This window comes from Ursus maritimus, unplaced genomic scaffold (assembly GCF_017311325.1).
Source record: "Ursus maritimus isolate PB19 unplaced genomic scaffold, ASM1731132v1 scaffold_7, whole genome shotgun sequence".
In the NCBI taxonomy this organism is placed as follows: domain Eukaryota; kingdom Metazoa; phylum Chordata; class Mammalia; order Carnivora; family Ursidae; genus Ursus; species Ursus maritimus.
This window is the reverse complement of record NW_024426885.1, coordinates 10997577-11019817: the sequence shown is the minus strand read 5'-3', so window position 1 is coordinate 11019817 and position 22241 is coordinate 10997577. Positions and strand designations below refer to the sequence as shown.

Genomic DNA, 22241 nt, shown 5'->3' with positions numbered 1-22241 from the left:
GTTCAGGAGGGCCCAGCCAAGAGGTACATGCTCTGATGCCCCATCTTTACCCCCTTGGCGAGGAGGGATTCCTACCCTGGGGCTGTGGGGATAGCCATACATGACGCCTAAGATGGGACAGAGAGGTCTAGCAGTTTATTAGTCATAGATAGTCACCACAGGGGAGGAGGACACTGCCCACTGGGCAGGCCTAGGAGGGGGGCAAAGCGAACCTGCAGGGCCTGTGGGAGATAGCTGTGTAGTACCAAGAGGGTGGGGTGTCCCTGGTTCCTGCAGGAGGATGTGATCTACTTGTTCCTGGGCTGTGATTGACGGAAACCCAATTGCACCTGGTCCCTTGATAAGGAGGATTATTTGGTGGGGGAACCTTACCTGAGGGGGCGGAGTGGGGCAGGGAGCTTGTGGTCAGGCTCCCTGAAGTCTGTGTGGTTTCAGGGGTCAGGGCAGGACACAGTATTGGGCTGTAATTGTAGGCTTTCCCCCGCAGGGCGACAGCACATGCCCTTCTAAGCACTTCACATCGTTACCCTGTTTAGTATTCGTCCGGGCCTCTGAGGTAGGTGTTCTTGTCAGCATTACTTGGCAGAGCAAGGAGCCCACGGCTCAGGAAGGGAAGTGCCTCACCCGAGATCATGCAGCCAGTAAGGGAGAGTGGAAATCCAACCCAGGCTGCCTCTCCAGGCTCTGTCCCCGCACAGTGGGGAGGGCATGAGCATTGGAGCCAGCCTCTGCCTGTCTCTCGGCCCCAGGTGGCCATCCTCCTCGCTCCACCTGCCTTCTCATCCTTTGTGAGGCTCGCTGCAGAGGAGAAAGAGCATCCCCAGGATGGGGTGGGGGCTCTGGGAGCCGTTCCTCATCTGGGCCAGGGCTGGTCTCCTGGACGCCTTTCTCCCCAGTGCAGGTGAGCGCCAGGTGGCTTTGCTGTGGGGGCACCTGCTTGTCCGAGGGGCAGGGAGGAGGGGGCTGGTGGGAGCAACTTCTCAGGGGCTTCAGTTCTCTCATGCTTTCTTCCCTTCCTGCCTTCACAACAGATATCAAACTGCCGTCTGTAAGAATCTGATCCCAGTCTTCACACTGACTGAGAACTGAGATCCCCATGTTGCATTTCCCAAGAGTAAGGCTGTATTTCTAATTGTGGAAAATGGTATTTCTTATTAAAATAATTGCAGATGCCTTTACACTGGTGGGCAGTCTGTGTGTGTGTGTGAATTTGCTTGTTCTTTCCTGAAAGTTCCAGAGCGTGTGCTCAGGAGGACGTGGAATAGTGGACGTTCCACGGCACATAGAGCTGTGATAACTTAGGCTAGAGACCCTTTGCCTTGTAGCCTCAGTGCCCCCATCTCTAGAATGGGAATAACAGCAATGGCTATCTCACAGGGCTCTTCTGAAGAGGAAACGAGTAACGTCGGAAAGCACCAAGTCAAGGGCACGTACAAGACAGCTCCAAACGTGATAACGTTAGTTATTTTTATGAAAACTGTTGCTCTTGTCTTTGGGGCGGCCAACGACCAAACTCAGGAGAAGGCTGTGCGGGAGCAGGTCACTGGCCTGCCGGCTCACAGAAATGATTTACCAGCATGTTCTCTCTGCAGCCTCACCTTACCCCTTGCCCCAGGACTAGCGGTAAATGCCATATACCTCCTTCCTGTATAGCAGCTGCCTGTCCCCTGACCACATCCAGAGCCCATGCGTCAGTGTTTTCCCTCTCGCACCGGAGAGGCCCACGAGAGAGGGCAAGACCATAGTTGAGTTAAGAACCAGGCTTTACTTTTTGCTCTTGCTTGGAAAACTTCTTTATTACGAGTCTTGTTTTTCCTTCCTGCACAATGCAAGGGTCAGAAGTGACTGCCTGGGCCATTGTTCGCTCACAGAATGGCCAAGGGATGAGTGGCAGCAGCTGACATCCTGTCTGATCCTCTTTCCCCGGCATGCAACCTCACTGTCCCCGGGTTGGGGGTGAGGGGTGGGGCGTTCTTCTCAGACCCACATCGTGTCCCCAGCGCTGTTCACGCCCACCTTGCAGGAAGAGCAGCCGCCTGTGATCGCGGCCTTCAGTGCCCCATTCACCCTGCCAGACCCCAGCTTTTCTTACCGCTAATGGCAGCAGTATTATTACTGCCCTGGAAGGTATGGCCATCCTGGGGGGTGGGGGGAAAGGTAGGAAGTCTCAGAGAGGTTAAGTGACTTTTCTCAGGCCACCCAGCTGGCAAATGCCGAAGCAGGGATTTACACCAAGTTTAGTGGTCTGGTTAAGTTCATATTTCAGTACAGTGTTGTGTTATTTTGGGTTGTGAGTAAAGGAGGTAGAAATCTGTGCTTAGTGTGTGACTGAAGTGTTAACCTTATCTTGAGAAAGGTGTACGTTATCAAGGTCCATGACCTAAAGGTCATTGGCAAATCTGTGGAGTCTTTTAGAACATGATGGGGGAGATTCTGGAACTTTGAGAACTTGACTTTGAGTGAGAAGAGGCATAGGGGACAGAGGCATCGCTATTCCTTGCTAGTGTGATGTCAAGATGGGCCATTCTTCTGGGTTCCTACCTCTGGGCTGAATCTGCTGGCACATTCAGCATGTGAACGGTGAGAGATACACATTCCATAACATTTCCGAGGGTTCAGCGTCCTCATAAGCGGCTCTCGGTTAGAGGCCATCTCATGGGTCGGACTACTGGAACCCTCCTAACCTGACATCTCCTCAAAGCAGAGTGGGCTGGCCATCTGTGTAGACACTCTCATACCTGTAACTGAACACTTCAACATCTCATTCCCCAATCAGTTGGCACTTAGGGTCCCTTGACTGTAATCTCCGCAAGAGGGGGGACCATGTGTGTTTTATTCACCAGGGGTCTTGGGGTGATATCTGGCAAATCATAGGCACTTAGTGTTTGTTGAGTGAATGAACAGTAGGCAAAATGATGGTCCGCTGTCTGTCCCCTACTGCACTCCTTCCTATATAAGCAGATATCGTCGGCTGCTTAAAGTCAGGCTGGGCGGGGGGATGAGAGAGAGAGAGAGAGAGAGAGAAGGAGAATTGATACACGGTTAGATTAAGATAATTGTCAAATTCAAGCAGCCAAGAAATGAAGGGAGCATAAGTTGAATCCAAATCCAACAGCAAGTTACCCGACTTGCGGCAGTTAGAATTGTCACGAAAGAAAATGATATGTTTACTTTAGTAGTAACTCCTTCCTCTTCCCATCAAAACATTTTGACCTGCTTCCATGACTGCCGCGGTGCTGGAGGTGATCTTACGGGCTTCGCGAGGTCAGTTTAGAGGACACGCGGGGGTGCGCCCCCACCTCCACGGTCACGGGGAGGGCACGGTCGCCCCCTCTCATTTGTCCTTTCATCTTCCCCGCCTCACAGGGGAAGCTCTGGAAGGTCTTCACGGAGAGGGCGGGCGAGGCTCCAAGGCAACGGTACCAAAGGAGAATTTAATAGCCGCCTTTGGTTTTCATTGTGTTTATTTTGAAGTTTACCAGCTGTTTATGGAGGAAATGCTGATTTCATAATTAAGCAGTGGCATGAAGTTTCTTCTAGGCTTTTAGTTTACAAACTGTCAAGGAAAGTCACTGCCGGAGGAGGGGGGATAAGGCAAAACTGAACAACTTGGTTCCTAAAAGGCCGAAGCCGGGAAGCAGCAGCTTTCCCGCCCCAGAGCTCTGTGCGTCTGACTGTCGTGATCGCTTGAATCCCTGGGGATCTTGTTAAAAATGAAGGCCCCCAGATTCTGCATTTTTCATAAGCTCCTCCCCGTGAGGCCGATGCCCTTCCCCCTTATGAACCAAGTTTGGATCCATAGCTCAGCAGCGTTGGCTCCATGGGGCAGCTGGCTGGAGATGCCAGCCCTCCGGCCGCTCCCGGGACTGGCTGTTTCTGTAAGCACAAGACCCCCTAGCGGATCCCGGGCACATTCATGTTTGGGAAGTGCTGAGCTGACAGCTCCGGGGAGTCCTCATGCGTGCACAGTGAGCTCCGGTGAACAGGTCATTAGAGGCCATGCCTGACCTCCTCCCTGGAAGCTGGGTTTCCATTTCTTGGCTTCCAGACCACCTACAGAGAGCTTGTGGAAGGGCGTTTCCAGGCCTGGGCTGTGCTTTCTTGGTAACTGCCCTGTACTGTCTCCAGAACTTTCCATTCTACCACATGTCCACCTCTGCCCCCGTTTGCTTTCTGAGACTCAAGTCCTCTGCATAGCTGCCTTGCTGTCTGGATTCTCAGAGGCAGACACTGGTGGCTGGAGTGTGGCTGGAGAAGGGACATCTATCTCTCTTGGCTCTGCTTCTCCCAGAGGACATATAATTTGCTTGATAGATGCATTCTGGCTCCTCAGGGTGGGATGTGGAATTGTGCAAAAGGCTGGGTGCACGAGGCTTTAAAAACAGCCACGAGGATAGTAACACCTGGGGGACAAGTGAGGGGAGGAGGGATGTACTCAGTGGTGTGGCCGGCTGCATGGGGAAGGAATGGAGATCAAGGTTCTGGGGTCTCTGAGAGGGGAGCTGTGGGCCCGTTACAGTGATGACAGCCGGTGGTTGGCATATCGCTATTTTAAAGCCACGTCTGTCATCTTAAGCAGCCCTTCTCTGATGGGACCTTTCTATGCCCCTGCCAAGAGGGGGAGTCCATTCCCCTCATGAATCTCGGCTGACCTAATGACTCACATGTCACCAGATGACACCACCAGACCTCCGAGACTAGGTCTGAAAAGACATTCAGCCTCTGCCTGGCTCTGTCGGACCCCCATTCTGAACTCAGTTCGCCAGGTGGAGAACTGGGCTGGAGGGTCAGTCTGACAGAGCAAACCATATCCCTGCAGGCTCTGTCCCCTTTGGCTCCCCCCTCCCCTCTGTTTGTCTCTTGGTGGTGTTTGCTTTCCATCCGCCTGGGTGTTGTGGGCTCCCAGGGTGTGGGAGGGCTTGAGAGGGTGATGAGAGGAAGCATGGATGCTTAATGCTGTCTGGTTTCTTGGCACCAGCCCCAGAATGCTCCTCACTCCCCTTGTCCTTCCCTCCCTTCCTTTCTGTGGTCCTCCTGCCCGACCCTCTGTCCTCTCTGGAAGGCTTTTCTTGCTCACTCTTCCTCCTACTGGAGAAGTGTCAGCGTGCCATCGGGGTAAGGGAGGGAAGTGAAGACCCGTGGTTCTTTCCCAGGGACTGCCAGCTGTTCCTTCACCTTTGCTCCACGTCAAGCGCATTTCCTTCCCAGAGCTGCGCTGCTGCCCTGGCCTTGCTCCACTCCGAGCCCCCCCATTCTGCCCTTAGGCTCCTAGTTCGCTTTGGGGCCCTGACTCCTAGGGTCTTTGTATGTCGGCTTTGCAGCTGTTCTTTTATGCCTGGAATTGGGCTTTGCTGCTGACAGAAGGTTCCACAGAGTCTCAGTAATTCTTTCCATCCAGTTTTCCCTCCCAGGGCAGCCTGTGACTCCCTTCTCCTCCCCCAGAGGCTGGATTCTCCACGGAGCGTGCGGGAGAGCGGCCTTCTCAGAACCACAGGCAACAGATGAGCGCTCAAGCCCTCACGCGTCTGTCTTTGTTTTGTTTCAGTTTTACAGAGTTTTTGGACCCGTTCCAGAGAGTCATCCAGCCAGAAGAGATCTGGCTCTATAAAAATCCTTTGGTGCAATCAGACAACATACCTACCCGCCTCATGTTTGTAAGTACCGTGGTTTCATAGCTGATGGGACCAGTCTCCCGAGTATGAACCAAATGGGTTCTCATTTCTGCTTTTCTAACCCCTGCTGAAGACAGTGAGCAGCCTGGAGGAAAGAGGAGGTGAGGAGCCCATCACGTTAAACTCGTTTCCAGATCATGACGGGCGCTGCTTGGTCCTGTGAAAACTAGTAATTGCCTGCCACTTTGGAAGGGGAAGGGACCTGCTTAGCTACGCTGGGCTGAATTGTTTCCAAATATTTACAGTAAGATCAGCCTAGAAACAGATTTCCCTGCTCCATCTCCTTCGAGGATAAACCTCAGGCATCATAGATAGCTCTGTGAACCGCCCTTCTGGTTCTAGCTGGTCAGGTGACCACGGATGAGAACACCTTGTATGACTCAATCTCTGGATAGTGCTTTGTGTCTCTCTGCCTCTAGAACAAATGGGCCAGCATCCAAATAGCTGGTGGATATAGTGGCATTACTTTTACCTCTTCACCTTGACCCTGTGGCTATCGAAGCCTTTTATATATCACTTCCTATGGGCGGGGCCCTTTGCTGAGAGCTTGAGAAAGAAGGATAATCTCATTGAATCCCACCCAGCATTCCAGTGAGAAAGCTGTCAGTCTTGTCCACATTTGCAGGTGCAGGGTTGCGTCCCAGAGGAAGGAGGGAACTTGCCCGGATCCACACAGCTAGTGAGCGGCAGAGCCAGGATTCAGATCCAAGCAGCCGGGTCTGAGCCCTATCTCAGCCATGAGGCTGCCCCGTAGGGTGGGAGCCACGTGTCCAGGATTCCTTGCAGATGTGAATGGCCTCCTGGGGAATTGCCATCAGGCCTTTCTCTAGCAGAGGAAATATTTAAGCTCTTCTTTGTTACAACAGTCACAGGACTTTTGGTTGGCCAGCCTTATAGCTTGAAGTTTATTCCTGTTGACCAGCCATTGTGTCTTGTGCCTCTGGAAACTTAAGTGACTGGGCCAGAGAGTTCTTCGAGCACATGAGGAATATTTCTGCGTTTTGAAAGAAATACCTCTGATTTTATGAAGGAAATCTTGTTATTAGTGATGATTGGAAAGATCTTTGTGTCTGCAAACATCCCAAAATGCCCAGAACGTTACATGAGCTTAGAAGTATTATTTTAATTGCTCTTTAATGATTGCTTTTCCACTGGAAACTAAACTGGATTTGGTTAAATTTCAGGGGAGTTGAAGAGTTCGGGCATTACCGAACACTTGAGTATGAAAATTAGACTTTTTCCATTTCTGCTCTAACTCAAATCTTCTATAAATCCTAGAAATAAAAAAACTAGCATATGTCTAACTAGTTTACTCCATGGTTTTGAAAGGGGGAGGCTCCTACTTACCACTTATCCCCATTCCTTCCAGTTTTTGCATATTATGTGCTATAAAACACAATTTGGAGATGAATGTTCATTTGAAATATTGTGAGAAATTTGTGCCCATGTCCTAGATTTATGAACAATGGATTGTTGTGAAGTCTAGATACAAATGCCACAAATATTCAGGCTGCAGACACAAATAGGAGGGGACGCATTTGCCTGTTGGATCGCTGCAGTAAAGGACTTATTCAGTACTGTGATTCTCAGAGAATAGAAGTGTATTCAGCCTCAAATCCTGAGTCCTACCCTGGAGTCCCCTAACGAGATAAGTTCAGCCTTTTGTTTTGTTAATAGTAGTTGATGCATTTCATTCATTTGGTCACAAGATTTAATGGGATTCCACAATAACACAAGGAAAGCAGTAGATACATTAATAATAGATGTAACAGAAAGAGGAAAAATACTCCGTCACCACATTAGATTTTTTTTTCTCCTGGATTTTAGTAAGAGTTTAATATAAAATATCATTTGTTTGCTTCGATCCTTTAAAACCTTCAGATGTTTATGGAAGACTGTAATAAAACATGTTTTTATACCATGTTTTAAAACTGTGTTGGTTTCCTTAGAAAGCTCCAGTTTTGCTACTTAATACATTAAAAAAAAATCCTGGGGTCTCTTCTACTTTTGGTTGGAATGTTTAAATCTAAAGGCAGACTTTTTAACTTTCTAACCAAAGTGTTATTGAAAGGCAGCTGGTAATAACCCAGTTGTCTTTTGATTGGGAAATTAGGCCTCTGGAGGGGTGTGTGTGTGTGTGTGTGTGTGTGTGTGTGTTGACGTGTGTATTTTACAGCAGCCACTTGTTCAGCTGTCACAAAAGTAGTATCAGAATGGTAGGGGATTGAGTTGAGCAGAGTGAATGGTGATCACATCACCAGGAGGCCCCCTCATTTGTTCTGCCTTTGGCACTTTCAGGGAAGATGACTATGTCTGTCAACCTGGAAGTTGAATGTGTAGTTGGGTTGTTTGATTCTGAGAGTTTGTTTCCCCTGATGACTCTGGGTTCCTGTTGAGCAGAGAGACAGACTGAGAATTCTTTTCACATACACTGAGTCTTGAATTAACATTTTCTGGATGTTCCCAGACCATTAGCTGCCTTTATGGACAGCTGCTCCCTTATTCAGAAGATGTCATGGTTCCTTCCTGAGTGTGTGGGGTTTATCATAGCATCTTCGAAAATCTACTTTTTGGTGTAGGAAGACTTTGTGCTGGTTTTTGCTTTTTTTTTAATTATACTTTTTGTTGCTGTCTTAGTAGTTGTGTCTTTGTACATTCAGGAAACACTTCCAGGAGCCTGCTGTGGGTAAGGAAAGCCATAGGAGCTTCAGGTGATAGGAAGTCAAATCAGACCTGGGGGGAGGGGATATCCTTAGGAGTCCTGTAGGATCCTGGGGGAGATGGTACTCTAAAGAGAAACAGAATCTAGGAAGGGCTAGAGGCTCAGGTAAACTTGTAGGGAGCTTCATCACCACCATCATCATCACCATCACCCCTGTCATCATTATCATCATCACCCTCATCACCATCATCACTACCATCATCATCATCACCACCATCATCATCACCATCACTACCATCATCACCATCATCACCACCATCATCACCACCATCATTACTATCACCACCATCACCACCACCATCACCACCATCCTCATCACCATCATCACCATCATCACTACCATCATCATCATCATCACCACCATCATCATCACCATCACCACCATCATCATCACCATCATCACCATCACCACCATCATCATCATCACCATTACCACCATCACCACCATCACCACCACCATCATCACCATCATCATCAACATCACCACAACCACCATCATCATCACCATCATCACCATCACCACCATCATCATCATCACCATCATCACCATTACCACCATCACCACCATCACCACCACCATCATCACCATCATCATCACCATCACCACAACCATCATCGACACCATCATCACTACCATCATCATCATCATCACCACCATCATCACCACTATCATCATCATCATCATCATGGCAGTAACAATAACCACCAACATCTCCTGAATATAGGAATTGTGCTTGCCATTTCACAGTGGCATCTCAGATAATCCTTCTCACCATCTGTTGAGGTCAGCACTTTTGTAATCCCATAATTTCAGTGGAGAAAATGAAACTGCAATGAGATTTGGCAACTTGTCCCAGGTTATACAACCACTGGACCTGGCTCTGAATGCCAGCTGCCAGAGGGTGGACCCTCATAGACCCGCTCAACTGTGATATCTCCGAGGGGACTTGAGGCATGTGGAGAGGTGGTAAGTAGCAGATCACACGCAGAAGAGCTGGTGTGTAAAGGCACAGAAACAGGAGAGCAGGGGCCCTGTGGGCCCAGTGAACAGGAGTGTGTTTAGAGTATCTGTGTGTGAAGGGGGCAGAGGAAGGCAGGGGTAGAAGCCAACTGTGGACAGCTTCAGCTTAGTTAGTTATTACTTCATTCCCCGAGAGTTACGAAGCACCTGCCTGAGCCAAGCATGGTGCTGGGTGATGGAGGTGCACAGCTGAACAAGCTACGGTTTCCCGTCTCATGGGGGACGCAGACATGAACATGAACTGGGTGGTCACAGGCAAGCTCTTGAACAGGTGAACTCAGGTAATGAGTTGAAGGAATGGTCGGTGTTCCCCAGTTGCTTTCCTTGGCTTAAAAAAACAAATCTACCAAAGACCCGTCCTTTGTCCTGTCCACAACCGTTCCAGAAGATAGACTTCTGTAGAATATTACTGATACCGTGTTGATTCGATAACAGGGTTTCCTATTTTAGTAGAGGATGCTTCTAAGGAAGACAGAAAGTCAATTTTGTGGGGAGGAGGGAAGGAAAAGAGACAAAGCTGGCGTGTGATAGACAGTTTAATTTTTAGACTTTTTGGTAAAGTCTTAGCTCTTTTCTCTGCAATGGACTGTCATTGTTTACCCACAGCAGGGCCTTTTCAGCTGTCTGTACTGCTCATCCCGGGTTGTCTCCATAAGCAGTTTTCAGCACACCTTTCTGTCAAATGCCAGAAATTAAGGCACTTTGGGCCCATCGTTTGTCTGATATGAATGAACCCCAGTGACAAGCTCTTCCCTAGCTAACATCCTAACGTCAGGGCGCTCTGGCTTTGACCCCTTTGGTTGTTAAAAGTTCTTGGTATACTTATGCCCCTCCCACTTCAGACATGCTAGTCTGGCTTTGTCATTTTCCAGAAGCATCCTGGCAGCACTGTGCCTTGCATCAGCTCCCGGGGTGACCCACCTTCTGGGTGCAGCAGTGGCTGGGAACTGACAGCACTTCCTGTGTTGCTCTCATTGGCCGATGTACAAGGCAGGTCCTTGGTGAAGATGTTGGTCACGTAGGGAATGGCAGAGAGCCCGGGTGAATGAGGCTCTTTGCTGTCCCTGACTTCTTCCCTGACTGCTGAGATCTAAGGGCGTAGTGGGCTATAACTTAAAACACTTTATTCCCAAATGCCTGTTCTCAGGATCCTGGTTCTTCTTTACTGGTCTGGGTCATTTGTTCAGTTTTCCCTGGGAAATAATGACATCGTAGCCAACAGCCAGCATTCACTGGATGCTAACTCTGCTCGACTCTCTGGGTAGGCAGGTGCCAGAGTGAACTGCCTGAGATCAACTTTCTAGCTATGTGGCTTGGCACCCCTCCTCTCACTGCCTCTGTTTCCTTATCTATAAAAAGGGGCTTTAATAACATTTCCCTCCCCTCCTGCGGTGCTGAGGATCACATGGGATGATAAACTTACAGCACTTGTGCTTTGGGGCACAAGAGGCATTCAGTAACTGCTGGTGAATTTGAATCCTAGCAACAATATTTGTTAGACCCCATCTTATGGATGAGGAAACTGAGACTCAAAGGGGGAAGAGGCGGGGTGACTTGCTCAGGTCACAGAGCTGATAAGTGTCAGAACTGGAGCTTGAACCCAGCTTTCCTTAATCTGAGTCTGTTCCCTACATTTCCCTCTGCAGAGCACTGGCTTCTCAGCCCGGAGCATAGCATCGTGCAAATCCAGCTGTGTACCAGATCCTGCCTAATGATTTACATATTATCTTGATATTTCGGTTCTGTGGAGTACAATTCATCAGTAGCTTACAGAATGTTCTTTAATGGAAGAATGATCTCAGCTTCAGTTTCCCCATCTGGAAGATGAGGCATTTGGGCTTGGGTGATCCCTGTGATTCAAGACTCCAGCCCAGGCAGCATGGAACCTCAGGTTGGAGGTGTCCTGGGCCCACCAAGTGCATGCCTTTGGGAATTCAATCATCACTCCGAGTTCTAGTTTTGTGAGCTGTGCAAGATGGATAATGTTTCCCCCAACAGAGTAGTTAGAAGATTGGACAAATGTGAGGAACGCCCCTCACACATAGTAGGTGCTTAATCCATGACAGCTGCGACTGACATTTCTGTGACTTACCCATGTTCCTGGATCTGAGCCCCCTTACTTCTTCCTCCATCTCCAGAGAAAATGCATTTACCATGTTTTATCAATGCTTCTTACTTCTAAGGTGAGAACTGCTATAACACCATGGTTAAAAAGCACAGAGCTTGATTTAAACAGTCTGGGTACAAATCTTCACTTTACCACTTATTAGCTGTGTGCCTTTCAGCAGGTTGTTTAACCTCTCTGTGCCTTAGTTTCCCATCCATAAAATAAGGATGTATTAGTGTGTTAATTTGCCGCAAGTGCCTAGAACAGACCATGGCCTTTAATGAGTTTTCAGAACACGTTAGCCCTGGTTATCTAACTTATGTATGTAGGCTGAGCAGCCCTGTTCTCATAACTAGTGAGGAAAACTCAGGCCTGAAGAGAGTTCAATCTGTCCCCTGCATCCCACAGCAGTGATTGGCTGGAACTCATTGTTCTGGTCTCAGGTCCCATTTAATAAGCACTAACCATTCACTGTCTTGCCACTGGGCTCATTCCCAGGATTTTCAAAAAAAATTTTTAAGCCATGGAAAAATTAACTTGAGAGAAAAACAGTGCTGGGGAAATTTTCCTACCCCTTGTTTGTCCTCGATACCCACATCTGTTTGGAAGTAGAAGTAATCACTCCCCCCCTCCCCCTTCATGTCTCTGTGTCCATCTTATCTCCGTGGCCTCGGGCAGCAGACGAGCAACCTCTAAAGGCTTGTGTCGGAATTGTGGGAGGGGTGTACACCCGGCATAATTCAATCTGGTTTGCCTGGTGAAAGAGGGATTCCTTTCTCTTTTACTCAGTTCCAAGGTGCTCTTGCCCAGAAGGAGGTTGTTTTCCTAATGTGTTGGCTTCTGGGGCTAATCTCTTAACTCCCATCTTCTAGTAGGAAAATATTTGTAAAAAGGGGAGCATGTGATCCATGTAAATATGTCTCTAGCTATGCTGATTTGAAGACTGTGCTGTCCAAGGATGCGGCAGATATGTTTTCAGGAAGAAGAAAAGGGATTGGAGCCCAAATGTCACTAGGATGGGGGAAGAAAGATGGCCACACAGTCATGGGCAGACATTTCTGCGGCCTTCTGAGTGGGTGCTTTGTCTGATGCATTCCCTCATGTGGAGCTCATGAGCTGGGGAGCCCTGGCCCTCCTGGGTGCCTAGCATTGGCCCAGGAAGCAGTTCGTCAGTGGTTCTAGAAATGAGACCAACGTGCATCTACCTAGGAAAATCCTAGAATGGGTGAAATGAAGTGCAGTCTGGTTGGGCCATCAGAGCGAGGATATGTTAGAAGCAGGGGAGCTCAGGGAGCAGTGCTCAGGGAGACCCCCTTGGCCATCAAGCTGTGGGCCTGGAGCCACTGGGTAGCCCTAGTGCCTTCTCCAGCCCCTCCTCATGGGCCTGGAGCTGTTGGTGTCCTCTGTGGTGTCTCTGTCTCCTCTTGGTTGGCACATTCCTTCTCAGGATCTCCTGTAGGCAGCCTCTGCAGTAGGGAAAGTCTTGCCAACTCATATCTTTTCTGGGGTTTTATTCAGTCTAACCTTAGAGTACGTCATCTGGGATTATCTTGTAATGTTTCTTTCAGTCGTGCATCGTTCTCATTTTTGACTGTCAGTGGGGTCATTGCAGAGCTGTTCCCTGCTCAGTGAGCTGGTTTCCCCTGTTTGGGAGTGTGTGGTCTGCTCTGCATACCCGAAGTGAGAGGAAACAAGGAGCTGGGGGCTTTTTGACCTTAACCATAACTTTGGACGTCAGCACGCAAGGGCTTCAGTCATCAGTCTTTCAACGCTGAATGTGTGAGTCAAAACTCTGACCCATTGTTTCTGAGTCACCAGCGTCAGTATCATTTGAGATGCTTGTCACAAAATGTAGATCCCCAGACACATCCTGTGAGTGTACTTGAGGGACTCAGCATTGTCACAAGCCCGACTGTTATTCAAGGGTGAGAGCCACTGAGGCACTCATGGGGACGTCCACAGATTGGTGGAACTATTCACTCGCAAGTGAGTCTTGCCTTTTCCAGTCGCCTTTGGGGAATTCCTCTGCTTCAGTTCTTCATCTCCTCTCATACAGCAGCCCTTAGACTTCTATTCTTGCGAATGCCCTCCATGGTGATAGGACCTGCTCATTTGGTGTTTAAACAGCTAATTCATTCAGGGTCACAGCTGATAAGGAGGCTCATCGCTGGTGACTACCATTGTGGTGGGAAAGAGACTGGCCAGTGAGGAGAGGGGTTTTCTCACGTCTCATGAACTGCCTCTAATGACGGTTCCCAAAGACGAGACCCCAAGATGTGCTGAGCTCTGGCGGTCTGGTTGTACAAGTGTGTGGACCATCTCCAGTCGTTGTGAAAGACTGTTCACTTGGGTGATTTCTGTTTTTATAAGAGAAAAGTGTCTTCCAGCTGTGCCTTAGCCCTTTCCACAAAGGGGCATTGCATTAGAGTACAGGTGGAAGTTTCCAAAAGCATGAACACTATTTCCAAAAGTGAGGACAGTCGTTCCCATACTCCCCCTTCCCACCACTGTCTGTTAGGCCAGTTGTGGATTTGCAGGATATTTAGTCCCTTCCAATATTGTTATCCTGAGATGTTATAATCATAAGGAAGTAACTGAAGTACTTTTTTCTTGGTTGTTGGAATGTTGAAAACAGTTACTACGTAATTGTAGAATGCTGAACAAAGGCTAGACATGGCAGGCAGAAAACCTGGTCTCCAAAGCCTGGCCTTGCTACTCATCAGCTTTATGTCTTTGGGCACATTATTTAGTCCCCAGGCCTGGCAAAGATAGTCACAGAATCATCATGAGGGTTTAAGAGACGCTGGTACCTGAGGCTACCCAAACACAGTTCCTGCCTCATAGAGAGTTCTATAATGAGCATTGCTTGCATCTGAATCCCACCAGCTTGATTCATTAAACACTTATTGCACTTTTGTGTGCTTTGGGCCAGGGGAGGGGAGGGAAGGGGAGGGGGGAAAGGAAAAGAGGTGGCAAGCAAAAGGATTAAACTCTGCTTTGCAGAGGAAATGAAATTCAACAAAAGAACACCAAAGAGAATGAATCGATTTACTCTGAGCAAGTCCAACATGCTCCCATGTTGCCAGAGAGCTGGGGATGGGAGGCCAAGGGTTCTTTTACCCTTCTGCAGGGGAGGATGTGAGGGGGTTGCTGGCAAAGCTGAGTCATCGTGATTATAGGTTATTCTTTTCTGTTTAAAAAGCCACCACTTTAAATGTGGCTCCCAGCAATTACAAATCAATTATAACCCACAATCAGACCTCCAATTTTTTTAAGTCTTCCGAGTCTCTAAGTATAGATATAAATCCTTTTTCTTTGTGTGAGGTCAGGAGTTCAGTAAGATCATTCAGCTAGTGAGTCTAAATGAAACTAACTTGAACTAATTATCAGTCAGCCCTCTGAGAGCAAACTGCTGTCCTCATAAGGGATTATTTGTTATTTTTTTCCAGGCAATTTCTTTCCTCACACCCCTGGCTGTTATTTGTGTGGTGAAAATTATCCGGCGAACAGACAAGACTGAAATTAAGGAAGCCTTCTTAGGTAGAGTATTCACGGTTCCTGCTCTAGGGGATGGGGCTGGACTTAATTAGATCAGTAGATTTTAAAAATCTCTGTTGCACCCAACTGATTTTTCTCTTGGTCAGATTAAGCTTGGGAGAAACAAGGAAAGGTAAACTTTTAACCCTAAGAAGAGCCAATGCACAGAGGGTAAGCACCTCGCTTTCCTTGGCAGCCTTGTCGCTGTCCATTGTGCTGAACACGAATGTCCAAATATACATCTGAGCTGGTCGTGCTGCTCAGGCACAGCAGAAGGGTAGCTCTTAGCCATGAGGCAAAGAGAATCTGAAACTGTCACCATTGACTGTCCAATCCCACATCTGTGGCTAATAAGCCCATGTTACACGCATTTCAGAAATCAGCCACAGACTTCTTGACCAATCACCAAAGGTCAAAAGCAGATGTAAAATACAATAGACATTGGAAATAAACTCCGTAACTCATATTTTGGGGGGACATTTTGGCAGTCAAGCAATTGTTACTGTATAAAGAGTGCCACCATCTTTGCCACTGATTATAACACCATTGTTATAAATTCTCCCCAAGCTAAGCCATACCTGCATGTGACATGAGTTTAACATTTTTAAGATTAAATCCATTTTTATGGTCTTCATGTTAGTTAAATGACTGAGTAAATGACAGTATTAAAAGAAAGCAAAGCTAATCGGCTTGTTTAGTAACCAAAATAAACTACCCAATAACGAGGTTTTCAGCTTTTTGAGCATTAGGAGAACTGAATTATGTTTATTTTTTGACACCTCAATAAAAACTATCCAGACCCTCACACAAACCACTTTTGGTATGTTGTATATTCATTTAGTTAGATATCATATCTGGAAAAATGAGATTCCCCACGTCCAAGGGTATGTTTGTAAATTATTGGGCTTTGAGGAAATGAAAATATTGCAAAATTATGGTCTTCTCTTTTCTTGGTGCAGGAGTGAGGATAGGGGCAACATCTGGGGTATGCAGAGCAGTTAAGGGGCTTTGTGCTCTGAGACAGGACAGGGAACATTTCTTACATAACCAGGCTTTGGTTGGGCTCTAATTGAACAGAACAGAATCTCTCTCCAATTAGCTCATATAAATTAGGGGTTTAGTTACAGGGCTGTATCAGCAATCTCACAGATACCCAAGAATCGGGGGGTGGGGGGAAGGACAGAGGAGCATTGTGGGGACTGGAATTGGGAGCCAGGCCATCGGGGGTAGAGATACACTCCTCTCCATAATGTGTCTTCCCTCTTCTCCTCACACATCCTGCCTAATCCTCTAATGCGGCCCCGTGCCTTTGGTTTCTATGACGTTTGGGCTTGCAGTGGTGGCGCTCCTGTCCCACACCTGTTAGGACCATCAGCTCCAGCGCCCACCTCCAAGTTGCTCTATGTCTTGAGGACCAGACTTCCCAGGCAGAGCCTCTGGCTTGACTCCTTTTTCACACCTGGACACAAAAGTCATGAGTCTCTGGTCAGCCTGTAGGTGACCTGCCTCGGGTCAGGTGCGTACCTAGGCTGCGTATCTGTGGTTTGGGGATTTGGCGATCACATGGTGTCAGTCCCCTCAGCTGAAGTGGCAGGAAGGTCAGGTTTTCCAAGGAGGGCATAGGTGCCCTCCCCATGTAGCTTGAGCAGCCAGGGCAGTGTTGGGATAACTACCCCTGTGGTCCCTGTAATGTCCTGCTGGTAGCCCTCTCCGCTGGCCTGGAAATCCCTTCACCTCACTTTTTATTCTAGTTGCTCCCCTGGCACGGAGCCCCTAGATAATAAGACTGTGGGTAAGAGCTGTCTTTCATGGTTGTGGTTATAATTTACTGTCAGCTTTTGGAGTTGTGTGCTGTTGTGGCAGTAAGTTACTTCTCTAGACCTTTTCATTTCCCGCTAAATCTCCCTTAGAGTGATATTTCAAAATTGCACACCATACCCTGCCTTCTCTATGTTAACAGGGAAGGTAGAATTATTGGATCTTCTGTGTGCCTAAATAAATGAGAGCCTGCCCTGGGAGCCTCCTGTTGTACACAACTCTTTGTTTTTGTTTTTGTTTTTGTTTTTAAATCCCTTCTTTTAGGAAGCCTTTAGAAGTAGGGGGTGAGGGACTGATCTTTAAAAACCAAAGACAGAAAACCAAGTATAGCATTTCCAATGTTATCTGGAGTTCAGGACTTTCTCAGTAAGAGTGGTTTAGTGCTCAGGTCCCTTCTTAAGCAGACCTGAAATCCCAAGACCTTCTCTTACCTACTTGTCCACAGTAGCCACTTTTGCACATCTCCTGTGGAACTAGATGAGTGAGGCTTGTCCCTATGCAGCACCCAGCTTTTAGGGATTTCTGCTGCAGAACAGCCAGTTGGTATAATAGAGTCCCCTGTTATGGAAATACTGCAGCATTGAATTCTCAACAACAACAAAAGTAACAAGAAAAGCCCTCTAATCCTCTGGGATGCCTATAAGCTGTAGTGTTCTCAGTGCAGGCCACTTGTGGGCTAACTCACAGGACACTTTACTTTGAATTTCTTTATTGGACACAGTCTGGTTTGTCGTTTTGTCTATTCTCTCAAACCCACAGTGCTGTGGGATGTTGTAAACACAGCTCTTATGAAACAGACCCACTGGGTTACTGTTAGTCAACAAGCATTCCTGATTGGGGCCATTTGTTTCCTGCTCAGCCAGCCTTTCATGCCTCTGATCTGGGCCCAGCCTGCCCTCTTGTATCCCTGAAAGGCCCCATAGTGGTCCCCTAGGGGTTGTACTATTCAGATGAAAATCATGAGTTCCATTTATTCCACAATGCTGAGATGACTTTCACCCTAAGTACCGTCACTCCAGAGCCCCATTGTTTTCTGTCTCCTTCAGGCTTTTGGATCAGAGAGTGAAGTTGCCAGCTGTTGGCAGTTACATCACATCGACACATTTTCTAGCTCAGCTACTTGAAACTTTTCAAAGAACTGCTCTTTGCTACAATAAAGCCAAGCCGGTGCTGAGGTTGGGGACGTGTATGGTGTTCTGGATTGATGTAGAAGTCTGTGAAGTTCCCCAAGGGCTTTGGGAGATCAGCTGGTGATGCTTGTTCCCAGAGACCTCCTCTGTGCTAAGGCCATGCTAGGACCAGGATCAGAAGGAGCCCCGCCCAGCTGGGAAAACACAATAGTGAGCCCGCCGAAGCAGCTCTACCAGGAAAAGACCCTGGTCGTGCAGGGTGATCCCGCAGCCTGTTAACTGTCATGGCTCTGGGGAGAATACAGCAGTGAAGATAGCTCAGGGCATTCTCCCTCCTCTCTGCAAAAGAGACCTCTCTTGCTCTCAGCTGGCAAGAGAGAAGGGCAGGCAGCATTTTAGAAGGAAGGGCCTGTGTGTGTAGAATGAAATCAGATCTCTCTGAATTCCCACACACGGGGTTCCAATTTATCCATCCCAGTTGCCTGCTTGGTGTGTTCATGGCCGTGCTGTGCTGTGATGCCTGCTTTGCTCTCTGCACCCCAGTGGCCCAGCCGTCCTCTTGCCACACTCAGATAGGGCTCGTTGTGGCCCATCTCGTGCTTAGGTGATTAGTTTCCCTTTGACAGAGGTGTTCATTTGAACTGGTCCCTCCCATTCTCTCTGCTTCCTGTGACTTGTTAAAAGCAGATAGGTTTTGTATCAATCTCTGTGGCCAGTGCCCTTGGTGACTGTGTTGGTCATTGTGCAGTACTTTCTGCTCAGAGAACACATTTGTCTCCCTTGATGACCATGCATTGCTCTAGGCAGTTCCTTCACGGAAATGTCCCTCCACTGCCGTTTTCTTACATAAATCTCAGCTACTATTGAACAGTTGATGGTTGCCAAAGGGAAATGGAAATCATGTGCTTTGTTATATTCAACAAAGTGTTTGGAACGGGGCATCAGTAGGTTTTTATTGCTCATGCAAGGAGAGACTGGTGAGGTACCCTTTGAATGATCTGTACTTCATCCAGTAAAAGCCTTCCAAGTTGCTTAGAGAAAGTCTCCATGCTGTATATTTTTAATAATGTATTCCAAAAGTTCCTACTGCCTCACGTGGCAAAAAGCACCACCTGGTCAAACCTTCTCAAAACCCAGGGACGTGTTGGGACTGTTCACCTTCTCAGAAAGTGATTTGTTTGATAACAAAGGGACAGCTGTCAGCAGGTGATGGGTCAACACAGAGATAATCGCCGAGTGGGAATGTCCTACTCTAAAGAAGGATTCCGACAGCTGCTCTGATTAGAATTATGTTTGAGAAGGTTGCCAGAAACAAATACAAAAGTTGTGTTTCTTGCTACCAGTACAAGAAACTCTACATGCTATAATATTAAATCTGGTTATACCAGACCAAAACATGGGTTCCTTTGCAATATTAAAAATTTTAGTCAAGGAAGAGAGATAAATTTCGTGTCATAGGAGCTTGGGATTTTATGAACCACTCTCCAAAGTCTTGCCTTAATTATATTTTACTCTAGCCATTCAGACTTCCCTCTGTCTTTTAAACTGTTGGCTCATATGTCTATGGTCATAATTGAATAGTATGTTGATGTAACGATGATGACGATGACGATGACGATGATTGTGATTTGAGAGCCAGGTGATTATTTTTCTGTCTGTTGGTTTTGTTTTGTAGCGGTGTCCTTGGCTCTTGCTCTGAATGGAGTCTGCACAAACACTATTAAGTTAATAGTGGGAAGGTAAGTTCTAGAAAGAAACAAATGGTGGCTTAGACTCTCAAGGTCATCTGTGGATGGCATTTGAGCTTTGGCTTATGGCACATTTCTCTTGCCCCCCGGGGACATGATTTCTGTTCTCCATTTATCTTGCCTTCTCCCTCGACTGCTCCAGAAATGAGCTAGTTTCCATAGAGATGAACAGTCAAAAGACCTGAATTTGAGGCCTGACTTTGGCTGTTGGCCTTGGACAGGTTAGCTCCCCTCTCAGAAGCTTAGCAGTTACTGATTATCTAGCTGGTGGAGGGTGCTGGCCAGGTGCCCAGGGGGCAGAAGGTAGATACAAATTGGGCAGCGCATGACCGTGGGGCAGTGGTGTCCTCCCAACTTTCTGCGTTCAGAGTTGCTGTGGGGCCCCAATTAAATGCTGGTTCCCAGGCCTTGTCTGCTCTGAGGTTCTAGTTCAGTAGGTAAATAACCACACTTGGGGAAACACTAGCTGAGTAGAGGGGAGAGAGTACACCAGAAGTTCTGATAGATTATTGATACTAATTATTGATATCTTATAGATATTGACAGATTATTACTGGGCCTAGATCCCAGAGCTGGGAAGACCAGGGACCCTGTGTTTACAGCACTAGCAAAGCCTTGTCCATGGCTGGCCTTCAGCAAATATTAGTTGAATTAATGGGAAGGGATTGGCCATCACCCATCTGTGTGAGAATCCTCACTGGAGGGAGGTAGAAAAACACAGGGTGACGTGTGTCGGGGCAGGAATCCAATTACCGGGGCTTAGGCTTGCCTTTGCCACTTACTGGTTGTATGTGACCTTGGGCAGGAGTGTAATCTTTCTACACCTTCCGTTTTGCACCTGTCAGATGAAGGAATTCCCGGGGTTGGCATAAGACACGGTGCACGTGCAGGGCTTGGCACTAATTGTGGTACCCCGTAAGGGCTCCGTAAGTGCCAGCGGTGCCTGCAGCTGGGGGCTCGACCTCGAGGCCAGCTTCCACCCCCGTCCTGTGAGGTCTGTCTCCCCAGACCTAGGCCAGGGAAGCCAGCCTGGATGACTGGGCGCTCTGCATCCTGGAGCTGAGCCGTTGGGTCCCCCGTCTCAGTGAGGTTAGGCGAGACCTGCTGTTCGAGGAGGGGCAAGTGACCATCCAAACTCAAGACGTAGGGGCATGAGGAGCCTGGAGTCTGGGGTTCTGAAAGCAGCCTCTGAATGGGAGCTGTCGATGGAGGCAGGAACTACCTTCTACTCTGCCAGTGCTGTGTTTACGTGCCTCCTATCAGTCTTCTCGTCCGTCCTCACGACCTCCCCTTTGGGCAGGTATTCATCTCCCCTTTTACAGATGTGGAAGCTGAGGCTGGGGGAGGCTACGTGACCTTCCCAAGGTCAGAAAACTAGTAAGTGGCAGAGTGGGAGTTCCAGCTCAGAGCTTTCTGACCCCGAAACTTGAGCTTTTCTCAAGACCACCATGTCTGGAGTGGTCCCCGGGGAGCCCCGGTGTTGATGGCAGGAGGAGGAGCTGGGGGCAGCAGGGAATGGGGGGGTCAGCTGGGGGTTCCTTTGTGATGGCAGCATTTTATATTGAAAATGTCCATGGTGTCTTTTGTAGACCTCGCCCCGATTTCTTTTACCGCTGCTTTCCAGATGGAGTGATGAACTCAGAAATGCACTGCACGGGTGACCCCGATCTGGTGTCCGAGGGCCGCAAAAGCTTCCCCAGCATCCATTCCTCCTGTAAGTTTGGTGGCTGGGCCTCTCTTTAATTCCCAGTCATGTTTCCTGACCACTTTCCTTGGGCGTTTAGTGGAGAGGAAAGTGCTGGGACACGAATGTAGAGCACTGTTCGTTCTTCTTCCCTGTAGGCTTAGAGACAAGAATTCGACAGGAAGTAATAAACCTGCGGACGAGGCTCTAGAGTTTACAAGATATTGTATGTGTTGCTTCTGTGAGCCCCGCGGAGCATGACATGTGACACTTTACCCTTTGGCAGTACGCTTCGGGAGCTTCACGGTGCAAGGGAATTTACCATGTTCCCTGGGACCTTGCTTTTCAGCCCCGTGTTCTCGCTAGTTTATTCCTTCCGTGACAGTATCACGTGTGTGTACCCACATATAGCATTTATATGTACACGCACGCGTGCCTCAGTATATAGTCTGGTTATGGACGTGCCGGCTGGGACCAGCCTTAAAGCCAAGACTTAATAATATGAATCAGGGGCAGGGTGGTGTAGTGGAGAGAACACAGGTCTTTGTAGTGACGGACCCTGGCTCTGCCAGGTCTTAGCTCTGTGACTTACCCGCTCTTGCCTCAGCACCTGCTGTGTACAATGGGAATGATGATGCCTCCACTCCTGGTTGGAGTGAGGGTTACAAGAAGTAATGGTGGTCGCTGGTGTTTGGAGCAGCTGCCGTGACAGCATGTGTAGGGCATTGTGTCATTGAATCCACTCGATATATATGTGAAGTACTTAGTATGGTGCTTTAAATCAGCAGTACTTATCCATGTT

General features: G+C 48.1%; 1 protein-coding gene and 1 long non-coding RNA gene across 2 annotated transcripts in view; both read left to right on the top strand.

Moving 5' to 3' along the window:
* Nucleotides 1-22241, top strand: part of PLPP4 (phospholipid phosphatase 4) — a 109260-nt gene that overhangs the window by 36963 nt on the left and 50056 nt on the right. Inside the window, exon 2 of the mRNA XM_040624606.1 lies at nt 5546-5654. Within this exon, the coding sequence (XP_040480540.1) occupies nt 5546-5654 (109 nt within the window). The remainder of the gene's footprint in view (nt 1-5545; nt 5655-22241) is intronic.
* Nucleotides 15045-21429, top strand: LOC121101291. The gene is made up of 3 exons (XR_005833277.1): nt 15045-15062; nt 19683-19746; nt 21380-21429. It is a non-coding gene; the product is annotated as an uncharacterized LOC121101291 (long non-coding RNA).